Here is a 15,801-nt window from a genome sequence, read left to right on the forward strand (position 1 = left end):
TAACTTTCAAAAGGCTAACTGGGAGCGATATAGGAATTTTATTGAACGTAATTTGAATGTAAACGTTCCACTTAATTCAATAGAAGATATTGATTTGGCTGTAGAAAATTTGACAATTTCAATAGTCAATGCTAAAGCCGCTTCAACACCTAAAGTTAAACATAAATTTAATCAACCTTTAATTGATGATGATCTTCAGTTTTTGATACGACTGAAAAACATTCGTCGACGCCAATATCAACGTACTAGGGATCCTTATTTGATATTTATTTATTGCGACCTTCAAAAAGAGATCAAACGTCGTTTAAATTTCATTCGTAATGAAAACTTTGCCAAAGCAGTAGAGGACATAAAACCCTACTCAAAGCCTTTTTGGAAATTAACTAAAATTCTGAAAAAGCCCCAGAAGCCAATTCCTACTTTGAAAGACGGGGATAAACTTCTTTTAACGAATGCAGAAAAAGCTCATAAATTAGCCCAACAATTTGAGTCTGCTCATGATTTTAATTTAAACGTTGTAAGTCCAATTGATGCTCAAATTTCCCTTGAATTTGATGATATTCTTTCTAAACAAAATGTATTTGAAAGTTCTCATGAGACAAATATTGATGAACTTAAATTGATTTGCAAAAAATTTAAAAATATGAAAGCCCCAGGGGAAGATGGGATTTTCTATATTCTTATTAAAAAGTTGCCTGAAAGCACTTTAAATTTTTTAGTTAAAATCTTCAATAAATGTTTTCACTTGGCTTATTTTCCAAATAAATGGAAAAATGCCAAAGTAACTCCAATTTTAAAACCTGGAAAAAATGCTTCAGAGCCTTCGAGTTATCGACCAATTAGTTTGCTCCCTTCTTTAAGTAAACTATTTGAGAGAGTAATTTTGAATAGAATGATGATTCACATTAATCAGAAATCTATTTTCCCTGATGAACAATTTGGTTTTCGTCATGGACATTCTACTACACATCAACTTTTGAGTGTAACTAATATGATTAACGCTAGCAAATCTGAAGGATATTCAACTGGTGTTGCTCTTCTTGATATTGAAAAAGCTTTTGACAGTGTTTGGCACAAAGGTTTAGTATCTAAATTAGCTCGATTTGATTTTCCTGTATATCTCACCAAAATTATTCAAAATTATTTGACTAGCCGAACCTTACAAGTAAGCTATCAAAATTCATGCTCTGAAAGGACACCCATTAGAGCTGGTGTCCCTCAGGGTAGTATACTTGGGCCAATCTTATACAATATTTTTACTTCTGATCTTCCTGATGTACCAGAAGGAAAAGGTAGAAGATTATTTGCTGATGATACTTTGCTTTCAGCCAAAGGTCGAAATTTACGGGTGGTACGCAGTAGATTGCAACAAAATTTAAATTCCTTTTTGAATTACTTGAAAATGTGGAAAATTTCTCCTAACGCTTCCAAAACTCAACTTATTTTATTTCCCCATAAGCCAAGAGCTCAATTTTTAAAACCTAATGAAAATCATTCCATAACTTTTAATGGGGTTTCATTAGAATGGTCTGATCACGTGAAGTATCTGGGACTTACACTTGATCGGAATCTTACTTTTAAAAATCACATTGAAGATATTCAATCTAAGTGTAATAAATATACTAAATCTCTTTATTCTCTCATCAACAGGAAATCCAGGTTGTGTCTGCGAAATAAGATGTTAATCTACAAACAGGTATTCCGACCAGCGATAATGTATGCAGTTCCGATTTGGTCTAGCTGCTGCGCGACGAGGAAGAAGGCCATCCAGAGGATTCAGAACAAGGTTCTGAAAATGATTTTGCGGCTTCCACCTTGGCACAGCACCGAAGATCTTCATCGGATTGCGGGCATTGAATCTATCGAAGAGATGGCCAACAAAATCATCTCCAACTTCAGAGGCAAATCGATGCAGTCTTCCATCGCAGAGATTCGTTCTCTCTATAATTAGTTTTAATATAGGATAGTCTTAGTTTTTAGTAGTAAGTTTAAAATGTTTTTGACATTACAGGATGTTCTCCTATATAAAAATACTTGATTGCACTCAGCAAAATTAATGCAAATAAATAAATTATAGTGATTAATATACTATAGGGCTCTGGACAGTTCATCATTGAACTGAACACCTAATTTAATGTAATAATGTAATATAAATGTAATGATGAATTGGCACAAATAAAGACATATTTAAAAAAAAAAAAATCAATGTCAGAGAGTTTTAGTAACTAGTAAAAGTTACCAGCACTAGTAACTTTGGAATAGTAATACTTACAAATTTTTAACACATTAACATTGATTTTTATAATCCTCGCTAAAAGCCCTTTCATTTCGCGTTTTTCCCGAAAAATTGTAAATTTAACTATTTCATAGTTACTAGTGCTGGTAACTTTAACTAGTAACTAGAACTCTCTAACATTGATTTTAATAATCCTCGCAAAAAGCCCTCTCATTTCGCGTTTTTCCCGAAAAATTGTAAATTTAACTATTTCATAGTTACTAGTGCTGGTAACTTTAACTAGTAACTAGAACTCTCTAACATTGATTTTAATAATCCTCGCAAAAAGCCCTTTCATTTGGCGTTTTTCCCGAAAAATTGTAAATTTTACTATTTCATAGTTACTAGTGCTGGTAACTTTTACTTGTAACTAGAACTCTCTAACATTGATTTTAATAATCCTCGCAACAAGCCCTTTCATTTGGCGTTTTTCCCGAAAAATTGTAAATTTTACTATTTCATAGTTACTAGTGCTGGTAACTTTTACTTGTAACTAGAACTCTCTAACATTGTTTTTTATAATCCTCACAACAAGCCTTTTCATTTGACGTTTTTCCCGAATATTTCGAAATTTTACTATTTCATAGTTACTAGTGCTGGTAACTTTTACCAGTTACAAGAAATCCCTTAGATTCATGTTAATAATCCCAACAAGCACTTTCACAGTTTCTGGTGCACAAAAAAACCGTTGGCTCACACAGCACCACAATAGCAAAGTCAATACACATCACTAAGCTCAAGTGTTACAATTTTGCTGAGCCAGCAAGCTCAAGAAATTTCGGCTCCTTGAGCTAACAAACTCAAAGCAAAACGCAAAACCTTGTCTCCTAGAGCCAGAAGAGGTATGAGCTTAATTTGAGCATTTATTGGTGGGCTAGAATTGGCTCCAGCTTTCTTCGCTCTCGAGCTTCAGGAGCTTTGATGCTCAGCCGCTTGAGCAAGAGCATTTCAATCCCTGCCCAGGAGGATTGAGTTAGGATGCTTACTATTACGAGACAACTTGCTTTCAAGCTTCTCGACAAATTTGGCAACTGCGGGCGAAAAACCCCGGTTTTCGTAAAAAACAAGACCATGGACACCAAAATGTACAAGGAGGATTGCCTGATTTTCCGTACATTAGATCTCACAAAGGACCAGTAAAGTTTTCGCCAGAATTGGCAGGCTGCAACTACACCAAAGAGGTACCTACAACAGTGGTATTGGGACAACGGGTAGATTTTGTCGAAAAGAACATCAACCCACCCAACTGCCCTCAATTCCGCTCTATCGGAAAAATTTAGGCAATTTTCAAGCAGAAGATTAAGAAGAATGATAGAATGACTCGGGATGCAACAGAGTTGAAGAGATTGTGGAACAAAAAGGCCGCTGAGGTCAGCGTATAGGGTGTCCAAACTATGATGAGTGGAACTCGACGAAAAGTTAGAAATTTCATCAAAACAACATCGGAATATATTTTTCATTATTTTTTCTTTAAAGTGCTATAAAAATCCTACATTTGGAGTACAAAGCATTTTTATTTTGTTTACATAGCTCCGAGAGAAACCCTTTTTAATGCGTCCAGATTTATCGTGATCCATGCTTTAGAAAATTTCGTGCATGAACCAGTAAAAAACCTGTTCTATCATTTCAAGTGACCACGGCATCCCGTATGAATCGTGTAATGATAAACTACGTATTCAATCCTAATTGCGATTTTGTGTTAATTAATCGTTTATTGTTTGGGCCGAAAAATATCGCACGCGCCAAAACAAATCTTATCGAAATTTGAAGAGCTCGAATAGCTTATAAAAATACTTTTGAACCAAAATGGATCGGATCAGTTTGGGTCGGCCCGTTTCTTAAGTCACTTGCTTATAATGAGGTTACTCGGTTTATGTTTAGTAATTTTAGTGGGCAGTTTAACAGGAGGATTCTCCGACGAGGTGGAAATAGGTTTGTTAAAACGTTACTATGTTTGAGGTATTTTTAAAATTTAAATTGAACTTCTATAGAACTAGATGAACACCCCGATGAATGGTACCATCCTGACCTTCTGGAAGATCACAACCAATTGGAATCTCGAAGTACCTACGATGAGCGAACTATCGACTACTGGGTTAAGTTGGGCCAGGAAACGGTGGATCGGAACGCCAATCGTAAACCGAACGAAAATGTGGCGAAGAATGTGATTATGTTCCTCGGTGATGGAATGTCCATTTCTACGGTGGCGATGGCACGGGTCTATGCCGGGGGTGAGGATGTTCCGTTGGCTTTTGATAGGTTTCCGGATATCGGGATGTCGAAAACTTACTGTATAAACGCCCAGGTGGCGGATTCTGCTTGTTCGGCAACAGCTTATCTAACTGGGGTCAAAGGTAATGATGGAACCATTGGGGTTAATGGTCAGGTACCGTTGTTTGATTGTGACGCTGCCATGGACGAAAGTACTCATACTCATTCGATGGCCAAATGGGCAATGGATGCTGGGAAGGATGCCGGATTGGTTACGACGACCCGGGTTACACACGCTTCGCCGGCCGGAGTTTATGCCCACATTGCTATGCGTGATTGGGAGGATGATTACTACATGGTGGTCGATGGATGTGATCCGGAGAAATTGGAAGACATTGCCGAGCAGTTGGTTCATGGGGATACTGGCAAGAGGTTGAAGGTTATTTTAGGCGGTGGAAGACGAAACTTCCTGGACCGAGATATCCTAGATGTAGAGTACGGATCTCGAGGTTACAGAGGGGACGGTAAGGACTTGATCACCGAATGGTTGGAACTTCAGGAAGAAGGCGAAACACGTAGCTATGTTTGGAACCGAACTGATCTTCTCTCAGTTGATCCTAAGCAGACTGATAGGTTACTTGGGTTGTTTGAACCAAGCCATTGCGCCTACAACTTGGATAGGATAAGTCGGCAAATGGAGGAAGAACCGACCTTGACCGAGATGGTCGATAAGGCTACCGATATTTTGAGTAAGAATGAAAAGGGCTTCTTCCTATTTGTTGAAGGTGGCCGAATCGATCACGGTCATCACGATAATCATGCCAAATATGCCGTTGATGAAACGGAGCAGTTATCCAAGGCCATCGAGTTTGCTAGGAAGAAGTTTAGCGATGAAGATACGCTGATTGTGGTCACCTCGGATCACTCTCACAGTGTTAGCTTTGCAGGTTATCCGGTAAGTCCAATCTGATACACTTTTGAACAACCTTTCCAACTTTCATTCTTCCGTAGAACCGAGGAAACGACATTTTCGGAACCGCGGGATCCGGAGGCGATGGGGTACCCTACATGACCATTAGCTACGGGAATGGGCCAGGTTTCTCGAACCATATTGATGTGGAGAAGGGTGGTCGTCGAGATGTTCGAAATATGGATACCAGCCCCAATAACTTCCGGTTTCCAACGACTCTTCCGCTTTCGTCGGAGACTCACGGTGGGGAGGATGTGGCAGTGTATGCTTCCGGTCCGTGGTCTCATTTGTTTACGGGGACTTATGAACAGAACACCATTCCACATATGATGGCGTTTGCTGCGTGCATTGGAAATGGCGCCAAGGCATGTGATTTGTAGGTTGAGCTTATATATTTTTAACTTTAATTTTAACAACTTAGTTTTAGAATATTTGTCTTTAAAATTATACAACTAACTGTATTATTAAAAACCTTTGTTGACCTTGTGTCTTTTTATTTGTTTAACATTATAAAATCACTTCATTCTTACAATCTAAGAACTAAACTAAAAACGTTTAATGAACGCTGCCAAAAGGCACACCACAATAGTTTGCACACAAACGACCAAAGACGAACCCGCGTCATCATCATCGTCATCCTCGTCTTCATTCTTCCGGTAGTGACCAATTTCTGCCGCATGAGCCATCAGGTGCGGCAGCACACTCTGTTCTAGATTACCCTGGAAAAGATGAGCTCCCGGGCCACTGGCAAATACGTCCACATCCTCCCCTCCATGGGATTCCGCACTCAGTGGAACGGTGGCGATATATTTCTGATCGGAACTGTCGAAATTGTAGCTGCTAATGTCCAACCGTTCGGCTGGATTTCCGTCCTTGTAGGCCAGATAGAAACCTTCTCCGTTGGCGTAGCTCAGAGTGCTGTACGGTAGATTGTCCACACCGCTAATGTCCGCAATGCCCAAGACGTTTTGGCCACGTTTCTGGAAACAGAAAGAAGTAAAGCATGATCATTAATTGACAGTCAAATATTATTGGATGTCATTCATATTTAGTGTTATCATTCAACTTGTACCAACTTTGAACCCAAACCTGAACCGAGACATCATGATAACATTAAAGATAAAAGACAAACACAAAACATAGACTCAACTGTGAACATGTTGGGGAAGTCCCAAGAACCAACCATAAAAACGGTACTATAAGCAGTATATGGTTCATCAAACTGATTATTTTTTATTGCTGCAGGCATAGTTAAACAGTCGCTTAGCAATTGTAAAAGATACCATAAAACTTAACGCATTATTGGACGTATTGAAAACACAATAGCCTGTGAATTTTTAACTGGCAATAATCATTTTTAAGGGCTTGCGGTACCTTAGACCAATTTTAAACCCAAAATACAACAACAACAACAAGTACTTGCGAATGACACTCTATCACCTGCAAGGTCAACTTTGCTTAAATGATCTGTGATTCCTAAATCAAAATCATTACATGACGACAACATTGTGATTAAATTAGTACTATTTTAAGGAAGAGATTTTGAATTAAAAAGATGAGGGGGAAGGAAGAGATTAAGAGTTTGTTAACCCAGAAGCACTGAAATGGTTAAAATTTATATCTAGGGAGTTTATTCGAAAAAAAATGCAACACTTTGTGTTGTGAATAACTTTAGAATGCATGGATGGGAATTGATGAAATACCTAATGTCCTACTGTTTAAACGTTACATTATTCAACATTTTATAAGTTCCAATTCTCAATCATGTACATATGCAGATAGATATAAAGCGTTTGGCAGGGAACTCCACGTTTTATTCCTTCCCCTTTTCCAGTATATTTGACGGTATTATCTGCAATGCAGTGTATAATGTAACAGATATTACATTGAAAAGTAAAACGAAGGGCGCAAGTCTTCTATTTTCCAAGATACTTATATGTTCTGGGCTCTGGCTATGTTGGTTATAAAAGAAGAAGAAAGATTTCTCATCATGCTTAGATTCGCAGTAAAAATTCAACCTTGAATGTTATAAAAATGTTGAAAATTGAGTCTATAAGAGGAAGGAAGATTTTCAGATAAGTTGCAAAAACGAAAAAAAAAATCTAGCATTAATTTCGGAGAATTCGCAAAAATTTAGGGCTAACAAAGGTGGTAAAAACACTAGCTCACTCCGAACAAACGAAGTTAGTGTTTTTTGGAAAATATGGATAGGATGGTTTGAAATGAGGTTTTGTGAACAATAAAGTCCTCAGTTTAAAAAAAAAAATGATTTAGGTACATCCTTTAGTGATTCAGAAACTTGTTCAAGAGAACGATACATAACAGAAATTTCGTCAAACATATCAATTACTCACCGTGTATCCATTGTATGTCATGGTATGGCTATGATCGGCACTAACCACGATCAGCGTATCTTCCACGGAAGTCAATTCCCGGGCCAGCGCAATCGCTCTCGAGTATTCTGCCGTCTCTTCCAGAGCCAGTTTGACAAACGACTCATGATGAGCCGTATCGATACGTCCTCCCTCGACGAACAGCACAAATCCTTCCTTGGACTTACCGGCAAGCATCTTAATAGCTGTTTCGGTCATCTCCGATAGCTTTGGCTCTTTATCGTTCAGTTGATGCTCGTCGATATGCAAATTGTATCGACAGTGATCGTTTTCGAACAGTCCTAACAGGTAGTCTGTTTTGGTGAGATCGACAGCTTTTAGTCCGGCTTTGTTCCACACGTACTGACTCGAGGGGTGAGTTTCCTTCCATTCATTGATCAGGTTGCGACCGTCTTTCCTTTTTCCGGGTTGGTTTTCTTCATCCGTAGCTGTTTCCGGGATGAAATGTTTGCGACCACCTCCTAGGAAGACGTTGACCTTTTTGCCAACATCTCCGTGAACTAATTGCTGCGCAATATCTGGGTACTTGGTGGGGTCACAGCTGCTGCCCAGAACACCTGAATCATCTTCCCAATCACGGTTGGCAATGTTGGCGTAAGCTCCGGCAGGTGAGGCATGAGTAATACGGGTCGTAGTCACTACTCCAGTTGCTTTTCCAGCTTCCTGAGCCCATTGCAACAATCCGTGGAACTCCGCCTCGGTTCTGTTGTAGTTGCAGTTGTACCGAGGAACACTGGGAGAAACGTTGATCATTCCGTAGTTGGTTTTCACCCCGGAAAGGTACGCCGTTGCCGTACAGGCTGAATCCGCTACCTGTCGATCGACGCAATAGGTCTTAGCCGTAGCCAAATACGGAAACTCTTCAAACGAGAGTTTTTTGTTTTCATTGCCCAGATACATCCGGGTTGCCGCCGTAGTCTGAGGCGACATTCCATCACCAATGAAAAATATCACATTCTTCGCCTTATTTGCACTGGCTTTGAGATCCAACTTACTTCGTAGGGTGTTCTGGGCCTGGTTCCACCAATGTTCCGAAGTCGTTTCAACTTCCTCATATCCAGGTACAGCTCGAGTATTCTTCGGTGCAGATCTCTTATGTTGATGGTCACTGTCGTAAGTTCGACGAACTTCGTCGCCTACTGAGCCAGCAACCAGGCAACCTAGCAACAGCACTACACTGAACCAAAGAGCCCGCACCATTTTGGATGGCCAACACCAGTTCGAAGCTTAACGGTTGATGGTTCGACCCTAACTGACAAGTGGTCTCCGAACGGAAACCTTATTTTATCATCCGGACGATTTTGAAGTGGCCGTCCAGCTGATTCGAGTGGCATCCTCTCCTCGATAGCCGCCTAACTGTACTTAATCTGTAGTCATTGATAAGATTCGATGATGGGTTCAATCTGGTGTGACAAAAGCGCGTGTTGCTGTCTCGGATCGTCAAAGGCTATCATTAGCTGGCGGCAATATAAGCGAGCAGCGTCTTACAGGAACAATTGATCTAAACCAATTTTAAGGCTAATTTGAACGACATATTCTCGAATTAATTGCTGAAATTTCTTTTTTATTGTTTGAAATAGCATTTGATTTTATATTGAGGATGACTCTGCAGTCTCGATGATCAACTCAAAAACAAAAAACTTACAATATTTTACACTTGGGATGATAAAAGCTATATTTAAGAAATTTCGTTCTATGGAATATTTGCTTTCTGTTTTAAGTTTTTAAAAACTTGGAAGTGGATAGTAAATAAACCTTTTATTTAATCGAATTGTAAGCTAACAAAAAACAAAAAAATATGCCTACGGCACGTGTAGAGGCAATACAGAAAATGGAAATTGTCTTCGTTGTGTGTTGATTGTAATATGATGCGCATTTGGGAAACCCCACCGCAGTGTCAAACTAAGCTTGAGAAGCTGATGAATGGCAGAAACCTAATGCCGTGCCGTGCCTCCTTTTGCGCTCAGAGAAGACTTCAGATGAAGCCATTGACCGTTGACAATAATTGAAGGTTGTTATCTAGGTTTTACTAACGGTTCAAACTTTTGCGTCATTTTCCTCTCAGATCATTCGTCGGTTGTGCAATTAAAGTTGAATCCTTTCAAACTTATATTTGTAGTTGCGACCTTTGAAGGACCATAATTATTTTCCAATATACTTATTGGTAGCATTTGTTGTGGAGCATCAAACATGTTGAAATATGTGTCCAAAACTAAATGTGTCTAAAATTGAATACAAGTGTATTCAGCAGAAGCAAAATTTAAAGTCAACAATATTAAAATTGATTTCATCGATAGTATGGGTATAAACGGCATTTTGAATAGTAACATGTGGTCCGAAAAAAGCAACGTGCAGTTGAATACTTGGTGATATTGCATCACTAGGAGTTAGCCTATTGGAGAGTATCTGCATTGGTGTAATTTGGACAGTGTTCGGCATCGCTAACTGAAAAATTAGCGCCGCTATTGAAATCACTAACTCAGTCAAAGTTAGCGATCGCTAGTTGAAACCGCTAAATGAGCTGAAAAGTTTATCGCTTCAAGCCCAAAGCGCTAATTGCTTATTGCTAAATATTGACCAATAAAAACGTAAACCGCAAATTTATCAACATTTTTTATATTCCATATTATTTAGATGTACAGTAAACAAAATAGAACCAAATAATCTAAAAGCTTTTTATTCAAGTGCTTTGCAAAAATTGTCCACATTTTTTTTGTTTCCAGTTCGATGCAAAATCTTTAATCTTCATAAAACTTGCATAATAGAAATGCATAATTCTTATGATAGGAATATTTCAAACGTGGAGCTTCACACAATTTCTATTCGAATCAAAGGCCTAAATAAACAATAAAATTAACAGCTTAACAATGCCATTTTATTTCTTGGTGATTTTTTTTAAAACGAATTGATCTTTGAAACCAGTAGAAATAAATTTCTTATTTTTTGGAAAGTGGATATTTCAATTATATAAAAAACTGATTAAAGGATTTAACATATGTAAGTTAAACATTGATTATCGACTTTTATCGAATTCTTCTATTACTTTTACGTGAGAAGAACTTAGTAGGGCTAAAAGTTGGTCACTTTCTAGTGAATTTGTCACTTTTTCTGAGCTGGTTACTCACCAGTTACTTTTTTTGAATTTTTTTTTATTTTTTTTAAATATATTTTTATAATTTTTATTTTTAATTTAATTTTAAATTTTAATTTAGTTTATTTTTTTAATAAATTTTAATCTACAGGTCAGACTTGATTATCCGTTGAGTCAATTTTTTGTGACTCGACTATTTGTATTTTAAGAACCCAGAAAAAACTTGTTTTTCTCAACGTTCATTTTTTTCGTCTTATTCAATGAAGGTCTAGAACAGTTTGCTTCGATATTTGGGTGAAGTTTAGCCATGTCTTTGGGTTAAAAAGTTAATTTTTTTTCGGATTTGAAATGAAAGATTATGAGTTTAAACATTAAGTAGAGTTTGGTTCGAGAATATGATTTGGTACATAAATTCTTAGGATTCTAAATTTTGAAGTTTTTTTTTTTCAAAAGTCAATTGATCCGAAAGGTTTTCTCAAAAGTCTCATAAAACTTTGCTTCGTAAATTCCATTCGAGTATTTTTAGCTTGGACGTTTTACCACACACATAGAGCGTTAAAATACAGGTTTGGAGTTTATAACTATCTATTATTTTAAAAAACCAATTCAAATCTTGAATATTTAGATTTTTAATTGAGTGTCCTATTTTCAGTACTTATTTCCCCTAAAATTTTTTTCTTTGTTTCTCAGGTCCTCGGGTAAAATTTATTTTGTTTTGGTTCTTTCAACTCAAAGATAGGTACGAAGTTAAGTTATTCGACAAAGTTGTTCAGCTGAAAATTTCGTTTTAAAAGCTTATAAATTAGCTTTCGTTTCGATACGAATATCGAGGACTCATGGTGGATACCGACCAAATGGAATGTACCCGATGATGCTACTAAGAGGGATCTACAGTACCATTCATAATTGTATAGAAATTGGAAGCACACGCACTATCACTTCGACTTTGAACTTCCATAACTTTTGTCTCTGATGATATTTTTTGATCAAGTTTTCTGCGTTAGATAGATCACCTATCACACTATTATATCACAAAATTTGAGATTTCTGGAGTTTGTGTGGCCTGAGATACAGTAACTCTACGAAAATCGGACTTTTTGGACTTTTCTCATTCATACTGCAATATCTCAGGAACTACCCTACATTTTTTGTTGAAATTTTGCACAGTGATTGTTGAAGTATAAAGTAAGCATGTTTGAAGTTTTTGGAAAGTTCTATCGATGGGATCAAAAGTTACGAGAGGTACAATTTTTCAGGCATGAACCTAAAAATGCGATTTCTATAGAATTTTGGACGATTTATGAGAACATAATCGTTTCCATCCACAAATCAGTCAAAAAATGTCTGGCAAAAGCAATGATGAAATGAAAAAATGAAATTAAAGATCTATTTGTGTTTTGAAATCAGAATCTCGCAATATTGTTTTGATTTTTTGGTTGAAATAGATTTACTGGTTGTTAAACATAAAATAGGATTTTTCTATGAAAACAATCGTCCAAAATTCTATAGAAATCGCATTTTTAAGTTCATGCCTGAAAAATTGTACCTCGCGTAACTTTTGATCCCATCGATAAAACTTTTCAAAAACTTCAGACATGATAGCTTTACATTTCAACAATCACTCTGCAAAATTTCAACAAAAAATGTAGCGTAGTTTCTGAGATATTACAGTTTGGATGAGAAAAGTCCAAAAAGTCCGATTTTCGTAGAATTACTGTATCTCAGGCCACACAAAGAAATCTCAAATTTTGTGATATAATAGTGTGATAGGTGATCTATCTAACGCAGAAAACTTGATCAAAAAATATCATCAGAGTCAAAAGTTATGGATGTTCAAAGTCGAAGTGACAGTGCGCGTGCTTCCAATTTCTATACAATTATAAACGGTTCTGTATATTGTTTTTTTTTGTACTGCATATCTATTGGTATCAGGAAGAAAACAAATAGTTGCCAGAGTGAACTGCTTTCGAGTTCTTTCAGCGAGCTTCGCTGAACGCTCCAACCTTTTTTGTCTTCGGAGCTTCCTTTCGCTAAGAGCTAGTTTTTTGTCTCGAGAAAACGTAAGCTCTTTCCAAGCAACCAAAAGTTCCATAAAATAGGTACAAAAAAGCTTACTCAGCCCCATCATTGATATGAAGTACGTTCTATGCAGCTTAAAACTTAAGTTCTTATTGATAAAATCAAGTTCCAAAACAAGTCTTAATGACCTTTTATTCAATTTCCAGCGGCCTTTTAATTCAGCTTCCAAAAATAGTAAAATGAGCAAAAAAATATCTCTCTATCTCAATTTTACCCTTGGCATCGGTTCATATCACCTTCTCTTGATTATTTACTATGTCCAGTACATGGTGCCGCCATGATGCCATGCGCTGGATTCCTATATTTGCCGAAATTTGTTCAGTATGCTGCTCAATTGCTTCTTTCCTACATTTCCTACTTTTATTGCGTCAGAATGATCACTTTAGTATAAAATTACCTATTGAAAAAAAAAAATGTCCGGCTTGAGGGTCCAACCTCAACCTTCGTGGTGAGAATCGAACACGCTACCACAAGACCACGCCACTAAAACTTGAAGTGGTGATATGATTTTGTAATATACTGGCAGGCGCACCCGCCCAACCAGGCAGCCAGCCAGTCAGAAAAAAAGGACTTCAATGCACTTTTTGTGACTTTGTTAATCCCATTTTGGACACTTTTGTGCCCTTTATGTGACTAAAATCCCATACAACGTACATACAAATCACTTTTGCAGCTTTTAAGTTTATTAATGAGTACATATAGTTCACTCATAGGAATTGAGCAAAATAAGTCGCATACAACGTACAGATTAATCACTATTGCAACTTTCAAGTTCATTGTTGTTCGTTCCATATGTTTTTTTGTAGTTACGTCAGATGAAACACGTCAAGCTGTAGCTCTTTAGTTCAGTTGACTTCGTCGAGTTGAATTCGCTGCTACGGCAGAAAATGCTCATCGTGCCCCGATCAACTGTGCTCCATACGCCCGAGTCAACAAATTAAAGTAAAAACGCGTTTTATAATTGACCATAGTGAAAAATCAAATATTAAATAACGGTGAAAATTGAGTAAAAATGTGTACATCATGTTGCAGTGCGTATCTTATAGATCAATTTGATTTAACGATCATAAGAGCTTTTTTCGGTGATCAAAAATTATAATTCATGACAATTTATTTTAGAAAATTCGTACTTTCGTGGAAAAGAGGAGGGCTCACTATGCCCCGGCTGCTCGTTATGCCCTTATCTCCCCTAAAATTAATTTGGACAGAAAAAAGCCGGCCTGTTTACAACATCAATAAGCTGCTTTTGCATTTTGAAGAAATTAGCACATAAAGAGAAGCCGGCAAATGCCGGTCGATTCAAACTGGTGCAAACTTTTCTTACATTTGACGAGAAATTTGGCTGGTAGCAAATGGGAATGCCGGGTTTGCCCGGCATTCTCGAATGAATGAGGAATGAAAATCTAAAGAAGGTTGTTGATTGGACAAAGGTTTATTGAGGACTAACTTAGTAACACTAGGAACATAGTTTTATAATAGGAGGACTAAAGCAACTGCTACTTAGATTTCATCTTCTACACCCCCTCTCAGTTGCTTAATTCTTATATAAATTGATTGGAAACTTGAAAAAACGGCCACACTTTGTTCTTTGAAGCCCACACCTCCCACAGTAGATATTTTGAGATTGTCTATCGGTTCTCATGCGATCGATGTTTGTCTTCTGTTCACGTGCTATCGCAACCGATCTAGCCTTTCCACGAGTTTATTGTCCATAGAAATCTGCCTTCATTTTGAATTTCCTTTTGCGCCATTTGGGCTTCTCCGAAATCCAGCCTTAGTACTTTTTCGATGCATTGAAATCTTCGGAAAATGCTCGCTTCCGATCTAATTGACCACCACTATCAATCCAGAACTCAGCAACCTGGGGAATAAGGTTCATGCACTTCCGACAACTGTGTCTCGAAGTAGTCCCGTTCTGGGAGTTACAATTTGTGGTGGAAGTACCACAACGCCCTCTCCGGAATCGACTGCCTTGGTTGACTTCGCCATCAATACTTTATCATAACTTGATTTCACATTCTCATTCAAAGTTGCTGTTTTTCCTACGGAACCAACCGGAATCTCCAGAACAGCACCTTCCCCCTCTGGCTGATGTACTCGAGGAAACCTTACCGGTGAATCAGCAAGTCGACGAGGCCACAATCTCAGACATGCACTTCACTTGTGTTGCTAACGTTGCACTCTTTTCAACTTCCATTGAAAGGTAGAAAAGATTTCCTTTCATCTCCGCCTCTCCAATGGTTTTTCCAAACTTTCTAAAAATCGCCCGATCTCGTTTGAACTCCACATCGACGCCAACCTTGAGTAAAGCTGCTACCGACAGAATATTAAACTGCAGGCTTGGCACGAACAGAACCTTGCTTATCTTCAATGTCAATGGTCCATTTTCCTCCAACGACCTTCCCTTAATGATTCCTTCTTTAACTCCTTCAAGCTTTCTCTGTTCTTCGAACTATCGATAATAACGGGAGTGGTCAACTTGACACAAGATGTGAAGAATTTTTCATCTTTCATCATGTGTCTGGCTCCTGAGTCGAGAATCCATTCAATCTTGAGTTTTGCTGCCGTTTGCGATTCACTTCGGCTAACAAGGGCCACTTCTCGATCAATCGGAACACCTGCCGTTTGCGTACTAACATGGTCCTCACTCATTTTCAGACAATCAGCTTTCATGTGCCCAAAAGCTCCACACCCGTAACATTTTCCAGGAAACTTCGATTTCCTTCCAGATTCGTTCTTAAATCTTGCCGCAAACACCATACCTCCAGATTCACTGCTGATG

The 15,801-nt window shown here is 37.9% G+C and overlaps 3 protein-coding genes across 6 annotated transcripts in view; 2 read left to right on the top strand and 1 right to left on the bottom strand.

The window, feature by feature from the left end:
- The window catches only part of LOC129748667 (GTP-binding protein Di-Ras2), a 454,908-nt gene that overhangs the window by 254,916 nt on the left and 184,191 nt on the right, over positions 1–15,801 (top strand). The window lies entirely within an intron of this gene.
- LOC129748665 (alkaline phosphatase-like) lies at positions 4,082–5,868 on the top strand. The gene is made up of 3 exons (XM_055743337.1): positions 4,082–4,207; positions 4,267–5,441; positions 5,498–5,868. The coding sequence occupies exons 1-3, from the start codon at positions 4,132–4,134 to the stop codon at positions 5,834–5,836; spliced, it is 1,590 nt and encodes a 529-aa protein (XP_055599312.1). The 5' UTR covers positions 4,082–4,131; the 3' UTR covers positions 5,837–5,868.
- Positions 5,909–9,129, bottom strand: LOC129748662 (alkaline phosphatase-like). Its single transcript, XM_055743334.1, has 2 exons — positions 7,811–9,129; positions 5,909–6,436 (listed from the first exon to the last, which is right to left on the bottom strand). Exons 1-2 carry the CDS (start codon positions 9,047–9,049, stop codon positions 6,002–6,004), a joined length of 1,674 nt encoding a protein of 557 aa, XP_055599309.1. The 5' UTR covers positions 9,050–9,129; the 3' UTR covers positions 5,909–6,001.

Source organism: Uranotaenia lowii, chromosome 2, assembly GCF_029784155.1.
Source record: "Uranotaenia lowii strain MFRU-FL chromosome 2, ASM2978415v1, whole genome shotgun sequence".
Lineage (NCBI taxonomy): Eukaryota > Metazoa > Arthropoda > Insecta > Diptera > Culicidae > Uranotaenia > Uranotaenia lowii.